Source organism: Panthera leo, chromosome F3 (genome assembly GCF_018350215.1).
Source record: "Panthera leo isolate Ple1 chromosome F3, P.leo_Ple1_pat1.1, whole genome shotgun sequence".
Taxonomy (NCBI): Eukaryota; Metazoa; Chordata; class Mammalia; order Carnivora; family Felidae; genus Panthera; species Panthera leo.
In genome coordinates this window covers 44,954,779-44,968,260 of record NC_056696.1, presented here as the reverse complement: position 1 = coordinate 44,968,260, position 13,482 = coordinate 44,954,779, and the positions used below count along the sequence as shown (strand labels likewise).

At 41.9% G+C, this 13,482-nt stretch overlaps 2 protein-coding genes across 6 annotated transcripts in view; both read left to right on the top strand.

Moving 5' to 3' along the window:
* Window positions 1-13,482, top strand: part of CFH (complement factor H) — a 223,717-nt gene that overhangs the window by 106,403 nt on the left and 103,832 nt on the right. For 3 of the 5 annotated variants that reach the window (XM_042925930.1, XM_042925931.1, XM_042925933.1), the window contains 2 exons: window positions 1,734-1,916; window positions 2,381-2,777. The exons of the other annotated variants lie outside the window; for them this stretch is intronic. In XM_042925930.1, the coding sequence (XP_042781864.1) occupies window positions 1,734-1,916; window positions 2,381-2,601 (404 nt within the window). In that variant the 3' untranslated portion in view covers window positions 2,602-2,777. Of the gene's footprint in view, window positions 1-1,733; window positions 1,917-2,380; window positions 2,778-13,482 lie in introns of those variants that run through there. 5 annotated transcript variants of the gene reach the window in all.
* On the top strand, window positions 6,441-12,848 carry LOC122212373. The gene is made up of 8 exons (XM_042926234.1): window positions 6,441-6,456; window positions 7,087-7,296; window positions 7,988-8,169; window positions 8,372-8,621; window positions 9,621-9,767; window positions 10,936-11,019; window positions 11,531-11,621; window positions 12,688-12,848. The coding sequence occupies exons 1-8, from the start codon at window positions 6,441-6,443 to the stop codon at window positions 12,818-12,820; spliced, it is 1,113 nt and encodes a 370-aa protein (XP_042782168.1). The 3' UTR covers window positions 12,821-12,848.

Genomic DNA, 13,482 nt, shown 5'->3' with positions numbered 1-13,482 from the left:
TTGTGCCCAACATGGGAGATTTTCAGCCATTATTGTTTGAGGGTTTTTTATTTGTTTGTTTGTTTGTTTGTTTGTTTTCATCTCTAACCCCTTTCTTTTCCCTTTCTGGTTGTCCAGTCTTTTGCTATACTCTTACTGGTCCCTGAAGCCCTGTCCACTTTTGTTTGTTTTCAAAGTGAGTAGTCTGTATTCTATATTCGAGTTTATTTATCCTTCTGTCATGTGTAATCCATGATAGAGCCCATCCAGTGAGGATTTTTAAAAATCCATGAGTCTATTTTTCTGTGCTATAATTCCCATTGGATTTTGAAAAACCATCACTAAATAATTCCATTCTCTGTGTCATCTCAGTGTTGCCATGTGTTGATTATCTTTTCTCTTTTGAGGTTTTCCTGGTCTTTGGCATAATGAGTGATGTTTTTCTCTCTTTTTTTAAAGGTGTATTTATTTTAGGAAAGTGAGCACTCATTCCAGTGTGTGAGCAGGGGAGGGGCAGAGAGAGGGAGAGAGAATCCCAAGCAGGCTCCTCTCTGCCAGCACAGAGCCCAACACAGGGCTCAAACTCAGGAACCGTGAGATCGTGACCTGTGCGCAAATCAAGAGTTGGATGCTCAACCCACTGAGCCACCCAGGCACCCCTATAATGAATGATTTTCAGTTGTATTCTAGACATTTTGGATATTATGCTTTAAGGCTCCGGATTTTATTGACATCTCTTATTTATCAGGCCTCCAAAACTGCCAGAGTGCGAGTCCAGACTTCCCACTTGGCCTCCACTGACACCATGGAAAGTGGAGAGGCGTCTTGTTCCCTGAGTGTGGATAGAAGTCTGGGCACCTCACTTGGCCTGTGTTGATCACTGTTGATCTCTGAGCAACAAGTGGAGAGGAATGGTCATGGTTTCTTGATGATGTTTTTTCGGACTTATTCGAATACTGTAAAAAAATACTTCTGTCTTGTTAGAATACTCCTTTCCTGGGCCTTTGGCTAAAGAGAGCAGGCAATTCTTGGAATTTTTTTTTTTTTTTCCATGAACTTGATATTGTTTCTGGGTTCCAGTCTTCTTCAGTGCTCAGTCCAGGATCCATAGAAGAGACAATGAAAACCCAAATTCACTGACTACAGTGTAATTCCTTGAATCCCAAGGTCTCTGATGAGATCGATATCTACTCTGCAACTTCCATAATCCCTTTTATTGTTTTTTATGATACGTTCAGGGTTTTTAGTTTTACTTAGCAAAGGGATTAGCAGAAATGTTTCTACCTCACCTTGTCCAGAATAGGAGGCCAACAATTCCCTTTCACATTATACAAATTTGTAATTCTTTGACTTAATTAAAGCTGATGTTTCTTTTGTAATAACAATGAAAGTCAATACACAGTGACTTGAGATCCAATAGACACTACAATATGTTGTAACTAATGAGAAAATTTCTTTGTGTATATTAGCTCTCCATCTGTCTGGCATTTATTCACTAGGGAAAATGTTTTTTAATACCAGAATACTACAAAGCAGACAATTTGTTAATGCTTTGTGTGTGCTTTCATGTGGGATAAAAGGAAGTGCTTAAAAGTGTTCTTCTCAGTTTCAGTGATTAGAATTTCTCCAATGAATCATTTCTGTCAGCAGAAATCACCAGTCTTGATGTTGTATATTGTGCTATATTTTTATTTGCTTTACTTTACCCTGTTTTTCTTTGGATGTTCAATAAATCAAATAATATTCTTTTTTAGACCCTAAAGAAAAATGTGGGCCCCCTCCGGCTATTGACAATGGAGACATGACCACATTCCCAACATCAGAATATGCTCCAGGGTCATCTGTTGAGTACCAGTGCCAGTCCTTGTATGTGCTTGAGGGAAACAAGGTCATCACATGCAGATATGGACAGTGGTCAGAACCGCCAAAGTGCTTGGGTAAATATCTTAATATTCACCTGGATCCTGGGAAAATCACTATAATGAGAAAGGTGTTTTGCTTTATTAACAGAATATTCATGGATTAACCACAATCATTCTATCAAATGTTTGACTACCAAATATTAATATGTGAAGAAATAAAATTAGAAAAAAGGTCTTAGTCAAGCAACCACAGCACCAAAATATTCTGTAATGAAAGCTCTTCCTATTGTTATTGACATGATGCATCTTTCATTATAACATTTAATTAGCACACCTTAAACACAGTACCTCATTTTTACATCGTTAATCATTTAAAATGATTTACATCTATGTGATGGATTTTCAATGAACTGGTTGGAAAAGGTTTTGAGAACAAAGCCCTGGACCAGTGCAGACAATTCTACTTTGAAAGTCTGAAATTCTGTGGAAAATATTTGTTTACTACTTAATGCTTATGTTCATTTTTTTTAAATCTTCAGATGTTTGTATAGTATCAGAAGAAACCATGAAAAAACATAACATACAATTAGGATGGTCTTCTAAGAAAAAGAGATATTTCCAAACAAGGGAAACTGTTCAATTTCAATGTAATTCTGGATATCGTAGACAGACATCACAACAAACATTCCGAGCAACCTGTTGGGACGGGAAACTGACCTATCCTGTTTGTGTACAAAATATGGTTAAGATGCAGTCCTAAAATTAAAACATGTACATTTATTCAAATTTTTCATGCTTATTTTGTCAGGTATTGTTAAACTCCTTTATATTCATATCAGAATCTGTGTTAAATATTTCATGGATGATGTAATTATAATCTGAGAAGTGAATAAATCACTTCTTAAAAGCACTTCATTAAAACTTGGCAAACCAAAATGCTTTGTGTCCTATTAAAAAAATATCTATGACAAGAAATGAGATTCAATCACTTCAGTGACGACTTCTATGCATCTTTCTCCTACCTTTCTCAAATCTTCCTCGGTAACTTCTGAGGCTTCCTGAGACCGTCCGTTTTGGAGGAAATGGGAGAAAAGGCTTTTCCATCTTCAAAATAGTTTCACTTCAAAAACACTTCAAAACCTAACTACGTCATACCTATGTTAACACGATGTAAGTAGTTATTACTTACTTTTGCTTATCTATCAAAAGAAAGATATACCAAAAAAAGAATGGAATACATGATCTCCTACAAGATAACTCTCTAGCACAATGAAAATTAAAGAAAGAATAAAGGGAGATTAGAATCGAACTGGGTACATAACTATGATAACATGACATGAAAAGTAACAAAAAATCTGATGTCAAGTGTAAACACACACACAGTGTGCTTTGAACACTGAATAAATATTTATAAAACAAAGATTGTCAGGAAGCACAATAAAAAATTGACAGCAGAATTTAGAGAAACTAGGGTTAAGAGTAGCTGTTTAACTTCTTAATACTAACCTGCATTCTCCATTGTATCTGTCTTTACTATACATCACCTTTGAACCACAAGAATATGTTGGGGTTTTTTTTTTTTTTTTTTTTTTTTAATTTGTTTTTTTTTTTTTTTATTTTTGGGACAGAGAGTGACAGAGCATGAACGGGGGAGGGGCAGAGAGAGAGGGAGACACAGAATCGGAAACAGGCTCCAGGCTCCGAGCCATCAGCCCAGAGCCTGATGCGGGGCTCGAACTCACGGAGCGCGAGATCGTGAGACCTGGCTGAAGTCGGACGCTTAACCGACTGCGCCACCCAGGCGCCCCAAGAATATGTTGTTTTAAAATAAAGATAAAGTAAGGCAATACATGTTGAGAACTATGAAGACCTCTTTGGTAAAGATGTTCAAATCTAATGACATCTCCACGATTTTGTTGGTATAGTTTTGAACACATTCAACCACAAGAGTCTGAAATGCAATTTTTAAATTCATACATTTCAAACAACATAAACAGTTAAAATCAGTTGACCGAAAACATTTTTAACTTCTACAAAAACATGAAATTTTTAGGATGAAAATAAAGATATAAGCAAGGTAAAAGTATTTTTTTTAATATATGAAATTTATTGTCAAATTGGTTTCCATACAACACCCAGTGCTCATCCAAGGTAAAAGTATCTTAAGGTGATATCTTCTTCCTTCATTTGCATCAAATCAAGTGGTATTCTCAGAATGAGAAACCAGGCTGTCTCTGCTGGAGCCGATTTATCTAAATCTGAATCACAAATGACAGTCAGTTTTCTCACATTTAAAGGAATATTGTTACAATCCACAAGTTATCTTTGCTGTCAATATTGGTGTATATACTATTTCTCCAGAACCTTTCACCCAAAGCCTGTGGAATGTATGTACGACACTTGCCTTGTAACCAATATGGCCTATAACCAATTATTTTCATTTTTGGCTGCGAAATAGTAAATTTTAAGATTAATTCTAATATTTTTCTGCATTTATTGCCATTCCCATGTAAAGATGAGTGCTGATTTGCCAACTCCTTAATACTTTTACCTAAAAAGATTTGGTAAATCTTTATATTTGCTCTTTAATTTCCAATTTTTGGAGTAAGGACTTGATAAAGCCACCTTCTGATGGCTTTAGAGATATTCTTTCTTTTTCTTTTTCTTTTTTTAAAAGTTGTATCAGTGGGGAGCCTGGGTAGCTCAGTTGGTTGAGCATCTGACTAGATTTTGGCTCAGTTCATGATCCCAGGGTCATGGGATTGAGCCCTGGGCTCCAGCTCAGCCTCTGTGCTGAGTGTGGAGCCTGTTTAAGATTCTTGCTCTCTCTCCCTTTGCCCCTCTTCCACCCATTGAGTTTGCACTCTCAAAAAAATAAAATAATAATAATTAATTAATTAATTAATTAAAAAATAAAAAAATAATAAATGTATCAGCATGAATTCATGAATTTTTATGTATTCAACTGTCACAATTAAATATAGTCATTATTTCTGAAGCTCAAATTATCCCAAATTTGGCTAGTGAGAGCCTCTTGAAATGAGCTCCTTATTGCCTTGTTGTACCCCATTATTCTTTGAGCATTTCTTTTCTCTTTAGTACAACATGATGTTCCAAGCTTCCTGTATACTTCCCTGCCCAATACCTGAGAGCATACATGTTTCCAAAAAGGTCTGAATCTTTTTTTTAATGTTTATTTATTTTTGAGAGAGAGAGAGAGAGAGAGAGATAGGGCATGAGTGGGGGAGGGGCAGAGAGAGAGGGAGACACAGAATCTAAAACAGGCTCCAGGCTCTGAGGTGTCAGCACAGAGCCAGATGCAGGGCTTGAACACGTGAACCACGGGATTGTGACCTGAGTGGAGGTCAGACACTTAACCAACTGAGCCACCCAGACACCCGTGATTCTTTTTACTGGGAAATAGTGTTTAGAATCCAACTATTGTGCCCTTGGTACTAATTAGGAATATTTTAGAATAAGAACTTGATAATACTGACCTTCTGATAGCTTTACATATGTACACATTTTTTAAATTTTTTTTTAATGTTTGTTTATTTTTGAGAGAGACAGAAACAGAATACGAGTGGGTTGGGGCAGAGAGAGGGGGAGACACAGAATCTGAAGCAGGCTCCAGGCTCTGAGCTGTCAGCCCACAGCCCAACGCGGGACGTGAACTCAGAGCGGGAAGATCATGACCTGAGCTGAAGAGAGATGCTCAACCGACTGAGCCACCCAGGCGCCCCATATATATATATATGTATATTTTTTAATGTATCACCGGGGCACCTGGGTGGCTCAGTCAGTGGAGCATCCAACAGGATTTTGGCTCAGGTCATGGGATCGAGCCCAGGGCTCGAGCTCTGGGCTGTGCGCTGAGTGGGGAGCCTGCTTAAGATTCTTTCTCTCTTTCCATTTGCCCCACTCTCCCCACCGAGCTCTCCTCTCTCTCTCACAATAATAAATAAATAGATAGATAGATAGATAGATAGATAGATAGATAATCAGCATGGATTCCTGAATTGTTATTTATTCAATTTGTCATAATTAATTCTAGGCATTGTCTTTGAAACTCAAAGTATCCCAAATTTGGCTAGTTGAGAGCCTCTTGAAACTAGCTGCTGATTGCTTGTTATACCCCATCATTCTTTGAGCATTTCTTAAGACAACATGATGTTCCAGGCTCGCTGGGTATTTCCCTGCCCAACGCCTGTAAGCATACACCTTTCCAAAGGGGTCTGATTCCTTTTACTGGGAAATAGTGTTTAGAACCCAAGAATTGTACCATGCTGTGAAGAGAATTATGCTGAAATAGAAATGTTCAACACTGTGGAAACGTCTTTAAATGTCTTTTTGCTTGTCAGAAGACTGAAATAGAAGTGAAATTTAAAATTCATTTGCTCCTATTGGATCTTACAATTCAAGTTTAATAACACAGGGTTAAAAACTTTCTAGTACATTTTCTGTCTCTTCTCTTTACTCACATATTCTTATATTTCAATATTTGCAAAAATAATATAAAAAGTTTAATGCAAACATTACTACTACCAGGTAACCTACTGAATGAAGGTTACAATGTCTTGGCATTGATTTTGTCCCGGGATGTTCAACTCTGAATGTAAGTACTCTCTTCCAAAATGACTTCAAATAATCCTGAAGGTTTCTGAACCTTCTGGTTCACTTCCCAACTTAATACAGTTTTACATTTATTTGCATTCATATTTTAATTTTAAATCATGCTTCTTCCTCTATTAAGCTAAACTTTTTAGATATGAAAAACAGCTACATGTTTCAAAAGTCAAAGTCACGGGGCGCCTGGGTGGCGCAGTCGGTTAAGCGTCCGACTTCAGCCAGGTCACGATCTCGCGGTCCGTGAGTTCGAGCCCCGCGTCAGGCTCTGGGCTGATGGCTCGGAGCCTGGAGCCTGTTTCCGATTCTGTGTCTCCCTCTCTCTCTGCCCCTCCCCCGTTCATGTTCTGTCTCTCTCTGTCCCAAAAATAAATAAAAAAACGTTGAAAAAAAAATTAAAAAAAAAAAGTCAAAGTCACATGACAAGGCTCTGTGAAGAGTAAGCTTTTTCCATCATTTATCTGTTCCTCATTTAATAAAGTTATATTTTTATTAGTTTCTGTCATCCTCCCAGTGTTTGTTAATCTCCTTTTTTCAATATATAGAAGGGAGGTGATTTTACACATTTATCTGTACCTTGCTGTTTTCGTATTTATTATTCTAATCTTCTCTTGACTAGCCTTCCTCAGCTCCCTGCACAGAGGCTGCCTCAGTAGCTGTGCTGCGGTAGACACTGGTCAACAGCACAGTCTGGATCAAGCGTCCCCACATGTGGCTGCGTTGGGAGCCAGAAGGGAAAAGGCTGTCTGGCACTGCCCTCCTCTGGGCTCCTCTGACCTTGGCCTTGTCGCTGGGGTGCTTGAGAATAAAGGCCTCCTGGGTCAGAAGGGTAGGAGGAGCCCAAGTTGCGCCTGGCCCCAGGCCACGTTAGGGGCCCTTGTAAGAATCCTGGTGGCGGGCAGACACTGGGAGACCTAATCTTTGGACGCGCAGTGTGAAATCCTCCTTTGTGTAACTGTGTCAGCGAACGAGCAATTAGTATTTATTTCCTGGTGGATGGACACTCTGCCCTTAACCGTTCCCATGCGCAAAAATTAACCTAGTAGGAGCCAAGACCCCAGGTCTTTAAATCCATGCCTCCAGGGCACACAGCAGTCCCTTTCAGGGAAACCCAAAACTTCACACCTGTCAGAATTTTGAAAGATATGACTGGAAATTTGCAAAACACTGTGTAGCACATCACACTCATTACGTCAATCGTTTCGCATGGAAACCCTATGACATAGGTACTCCATGCACATCTTTCAGAGAATTCAAGGGTTTTAGAAAGAATAAGTCGTTGGCTCAGGATCACATTGCTAGGGAGAAGCCAAGCCATAACCTGACCCTAATCTGGCTCACAGATTTTTTTTTTTTCTATTAAACAACGTGAATAATTTAATTAGTTTTGGAAAACCCTCCCCTCCCCATATAACACCTGACCCAAAATGCAATAACGCTTTGCAAAAGTTACCTACAGGTGGTCAAAAATATTTTAAAACAGATTGGAAGATTGTTTGTAGTGTTTTTACTCATAACAGGAGGCGCAAACCTTGGACGAGGGCGGATTCCCCGTATTGCTATCACCCCATGTAAATTTAAAACAAAAGAGAAAATTCGGAGACTTCCTAGCGTGCAATTAAATGCAAAGACAAACAAAGCCGTTAAGAAAACCATTCGAGAGGGCTACGAAACGAATAAAACACAACGGTCACGTACTTCTGTGGGGCTGAATTAAACTGAAGGGAAGTCAAGACGCCCTAACGCCTACTGAGCGGCAATAGACAGAGGCACCTTAGCCACCGCGGGACCCCTGCAGGCGTGCAGGAGCCAGCCAGTCGCGCAGGCGCAGGGCCGGAGCGGGAATCCGCCCCGCCTTCCCCGGGCCCCGCCCTCCCTGCTTCAGTTCCGGGTCCTGTCAGTAGGGGCGGCCGCGGTCTCGGCAGCGGCCAAAGCCGCGAAGCTGCGCGGCCCGGGTTTCCAGCCGGGCCTCTTTCCCGGCCGGGCCCCAGCATGGCTGCCCCCAGGGCTGCGGGTCGGGACGGTGCCGCGTTGTCGCGTTCCTGACGGCCCCTGGCGTCTGTGCTCTCCTTCTCTTCCCCAGGCCACTCCAGCAGACATGTTTGCCAAGGCCTTTCGGGTCAAGTCCAACACGGCCATCAAGGGGTCGGACAGGTGAGGGAGAGAAGGGCCCTGTTCCGCCCACCAGGACACCCAGCCATTTCTCCATCCCGGCTGGCCCACAGCCCTTTTGGACTAGCTCAGCCGACCCGGGGTGGAGGCCGAGGGGTCCAGCGGGGGAAGGGACCCCAAGGGACCAGGCTGGAATAGACATGTTTTGAGGGTGAAGAGGGAGAGGAGGCCTGATTTATCTCCCAGGCTATCTTTTGGATATTGTCGTTCGTTTAAAGGAAAACGTAATTCAACCAGCGCTTACTGACTGCGATCTATAGAAGGTATTGCGGAGGGCGCCAAAAAAGAAACAAAGGCAAGAAGGAAGGCAGACAGACAGACAGACAGGGTGCCACTCTCCTAAGAGCTTAGAGTCCCTGAGGAGAAATCAGATGGGGAACCGGGAACTACAACGATAGGAGGAACAGTGTCTAGTGATTACTTCTGGCAGGAGAGACAGACAGATGGAGGGAGAGGTGAGGGAGAATTACGGGACATGTTTTGAGGAGACCTGTATCTGTTCAGACAGTGTCGCAAACGCAGATAGCACGTTGCGAATTTTGGACCCCGTGTTCTATAGTTGTCACTCTTGGTGCCCTGGTATAGCTTTTTAAGCATCGGGACAGGTTTGCCAAGCATATAGAGAAGGGAGTGGGTGCGAGGGCTAGGCATAGAGGCAGGAAGGCAGGGCTGAATTTCCAGTCAGGCTAACTTGGTTACTGCAGTTTCCCTCTTTCTTCGTAAAATGGAAAGTCTTGCCCCCAAGAATATGTGACAATAGAGGAGACATTGGATGTGAAAGAGAATAGGATGTTTTGGAAGAGTGTACGAGAGTAGGGCATCATAAAGCAGTTTTCCCTTGGCCCTTTGATTTGATAGTAAGTCCTTCCGAATCCTTTGCATTTCTCAAAATGCATCCAGGCACGATTCATACCACTCATTGGTTTGCTTTCTGCAGGAGAAAGCTTCGGGCTGATGTGATGGCTGCTTTCCCCACTCTAGGAACAGATCAGGTCTCTGTGTTGGTACCTGGAAAGGAGGAGCTCAACATTGTGAAACTGTATGCTCACAGAGGGGATGCAGTGACCGTGTACGTGAGCGGTGGTAACCCCATCCTGTTCGAAGTGGAGAAAAATCTGTATCCGACAGGTATGGCAACAGGATGGCCATTACTGTAATCCTTGCCTGGCATCCGTTTCTCCTTATTTCTTTCATTCACCTGTCTTACTCAAAACCGTAAGTGCCAAATCTCTCAGTACCATCCCTAAGAATCGTTTCGGGCCCAGTGTCCCTAGAATTGGGTCTTTCAAGGTCGAAACTTACTGCCATAGGAGGGAGAATGAAAGGGCCAATACAGAAAGAGCGTGGTTGCCAAGAGATATTCTGAGATGAAGGAATAGTAGTTCCTAGTGGGTTAACTAGGGATGGAGCAGGGGTCTCGAAAAGGGTGGCATTTCAGAACATGTGAGAAATACGTCTAAAAGGATGACTAGCAGGATTTTCTTTAGAGACTGAAAAGATCCTGTGATAGGAAAGAAGCTGGGTTAATGAAACCACGTACCCAGCTGTCTTAGTGATGTACTCCCATCGAGATACCCCCCGGGGATTCTTCCTTCGGCTCTGTCTGGCTCTCAGGATCCTTTGGTTTCTCTCCTTGTGACAGATCTCAGACATCTAGGGTCCTTTTGTCTCTAGCTGCTGACACCTGTTTTGTCACTTGGGGCTTTTCTTGCCCTAAGCTGGGCTACAGCAGCGTAGGGCGGTCTCCTTGGGCCACTGCTGCCCCCACCCCACTTTGCTGCTGTACGGACACGGGCGCTTTTTGATCTAAGGGTTTTTACCACTAATCACTATGAAAACAGAGGGAATACAAATAATAAACATGCTGAAATTTCCAATTTGTTTACAGGCTGGTGCCCTGTTCTTAGTCTACTTGTTTCTGAGGTCACAAATGGAATCCTCCTTGGGTCTTTGTCCCCGCTTTTACCTGCTGTGCGCATTTCTGCAGCTACAATCAGGTGGAATGATGGGGCCTCCCAGTCTCAGGTGACATCCAGGTTTTTAAGAATCTGCCTTAGAATGAAACCCCTTGAAACCAGCGCTACGGTGTATGTTAACTAAAATGAATTTAAATAAATAAGTTTAAATTAAAAACAAAACAAACCAGAATGAACCCTCTTTGGGCCTCACAGCCTCTTCTCTAGCTTTGAGTTGATTCCTTTACTGTCCCTGAATTAAAGTGGCCTTCGCGTTTGGCTTTGCCAGTGCCCCAGGGGATTGACTTTTTGGCAATAAATCTGTGTCTCTTTTTGGGCAGTGTATGCCTTGTGGTCCTATCCTGACCTTCTCCCAGCTTTCACGACGTGGCCTCCGGTGCTTGAAAAACTGATGGGGGGAGCAGGTAAGAAGATTTCCCTATATTCTGGCTATCGACTGAAACCCACTTAGGAAGGACCGACTACTCCAATAAATGTACCCACTTCCTGGGTTCATATGGTTGAAAAATGGAATTTTTCCCCCGTTTGCGTTTCATCTCTCTCTTGACTGCTTCCGTGAGGTCCCTGGGCCTCTACGACGCTGTTGAAAGGCTTCAATCAGCCCTGTACTTTGTACTTCAATGAGAAAACAGTTCGTGAACTGCCATATGCTGTCCTTTAAGTCAGTAAGCTAAATTTAGGAAACCAGAATAAGATAGGTCATGGAACTGGCCTTGGTGCTTCAGTTGGACCACTAGCCCCCCTAGGGAAATGGTGTGATACTCGGGTTGCCATCTTTTAATTTTCATTATGAATAACCTTGCTGATACCTGATAAAGGTTTGTAGGTTGAGTGAATGAATAAATGATGAAGTAGAACTTGGAATTGTTTAGAGGCAGAATACAGGTTGTGATGCTTTTGTTTTGTTTGCTGCAGATTTGATGCTGCCAGGACTCGTGGTGCCCCCTGCTGGTCTGCCTCAGGTACAGAAGGGTGACCTCTGTGCCATTGCCTTGCTGGGGAACAGGTACTGTGTCAGTCCGCTGTGCCTTTGGGGGAAAAGCTTGGGTAAAACTGGGGAAAGATTTGAGAAATGACAGCTTCCAATGCATATGAATAAAGGATTACACGAGAAAAAAACAAACAGGTTTTTCTGGGGTGGGCCACTGTGGCCTTGGCAGTGAGCCTGTGGAGGTGTCTTTATATCTGGGCCAAGTGTATTTGCTGCTGCTGATTTTTTTTTTTCTAGTAATTTTACATTTACGGAAGAGTTGCAAAGATAGTGTAGAGTTCTTATCCAGCTTCCTGTAACGATAACGTTTTTAATAACCAGAGTACAGGTATCAAAAGTAAGGAATTAACATTGGCACAGTCCTATGAATACAATTGTAGACTTTCTTCATATTCCCCCAGTTTTTCCATGAAATGTCTTTCCATACCACTTTGCACATAAATGTTGTCTTAGTCTCTGGTCTGTGACATTTTCTTGGTCTTTCTTGGTCTTTCATTGCCTTAACACCTTTTTCTTCATCATCTACATCATCATCCTCTCTTTTAATTCTGTTTTTCATTATTTATTTTTGAAAAGGAGAGGATGTCAGGGGGCAGAGCCAGAGAGAGAGCGAGAGAGAGAATCCCCCAGCATGGGACTCAATCCATGTGCCCCGGGATCATGACCTGAGCTGTAACCAAGAGGCAGACGCTTAAGTGACTGAGCCACCCAGATGCTCCTAAGTTATTTTGATAGTTTTCTTGAGATATATTTTACATACTACAAAATCCACTAACTCCAAAGGTACATTTCGGTGATTTGTAGTGTATTTTTACAGAGTTGTTCAGCCTTTAAACATAAATTAGGAAGTATTCATAGGAACAGTTCCGAGAAATCCAAAGCCCCCTCACCTCACAAACCTTTTCTCCTAGAAGTAACCGTAGCATTTGATGCATACATCCTCGTCAGCCTTCTTGAATACACGTATATGTGTGCTTATGAAAACGTACAGTTTTGTTGTGTATGGTTAAAAATACAACCAAATGGAATTATGCTTTATCTGTATTGTTTTTTCACTTAAGATCGTGGGGACATTTTCCAGGTCAGCAAGCTCAGGGACGCTGAGCCTTCTTCCCTGCTGTGTGGTGATGGAAGAGGTCCTCTCCGAGTGGACCTTGTGGTCACCTCCAGTGTGTCTTCATCACAAACAATATCTCTTTTTTTTCTTAATGTAATTTGTTGTCAAATTGGCTAACATACAGTGTGTACCGTGTGCTCTTGGTTTTGGGGGTAGATTCCCATCGTTGATTGCTTACATACAATACCCAGTGCTCATGCCAACAGTTGCCCTCCTCAATGCCCATCACCCATTTTCCCCTTTCCCCAGCCCCCTCCCATCAACCCTCCATTTGATCTCTGTATTTAAGAGTCTCTAATGGTTGGCCTCCCTCACTCTTTGTTTGTAACTATTTTTTCCCCTTCCCTTCCCCAATGGTCTTCTGTTAAGTTTCTCAAGTTCCACACGAGTGAATATATATATATATATATATATATATATATATATATATATATATATATTCCTCTTATCCATTCATCAGCTGGTAGACATTTAAGCTCTTTCCATGATTTGGGTATGTTGAAAGCTCTGTTGTAAACATTGGGGTCCATGTAACCCTATGAATCAGCACTCCTGTATCCTTTGGATAAATTCCTAGTAGCGCTATTGCTGGGTTGTAGGGTTGTTCTATTTTTAATGTTTTGAGGAACCTCCACATTATTTTCCAGAGTGGCTGCACCGCTTGGCATTCCCACCAGCAGTGCAAGAGGGTTCCCATTTCTCCACATCCTCGCCAGCATCTGTTGTTTCCTGAGTTGTTAATTTTAGCCACGCTGATGG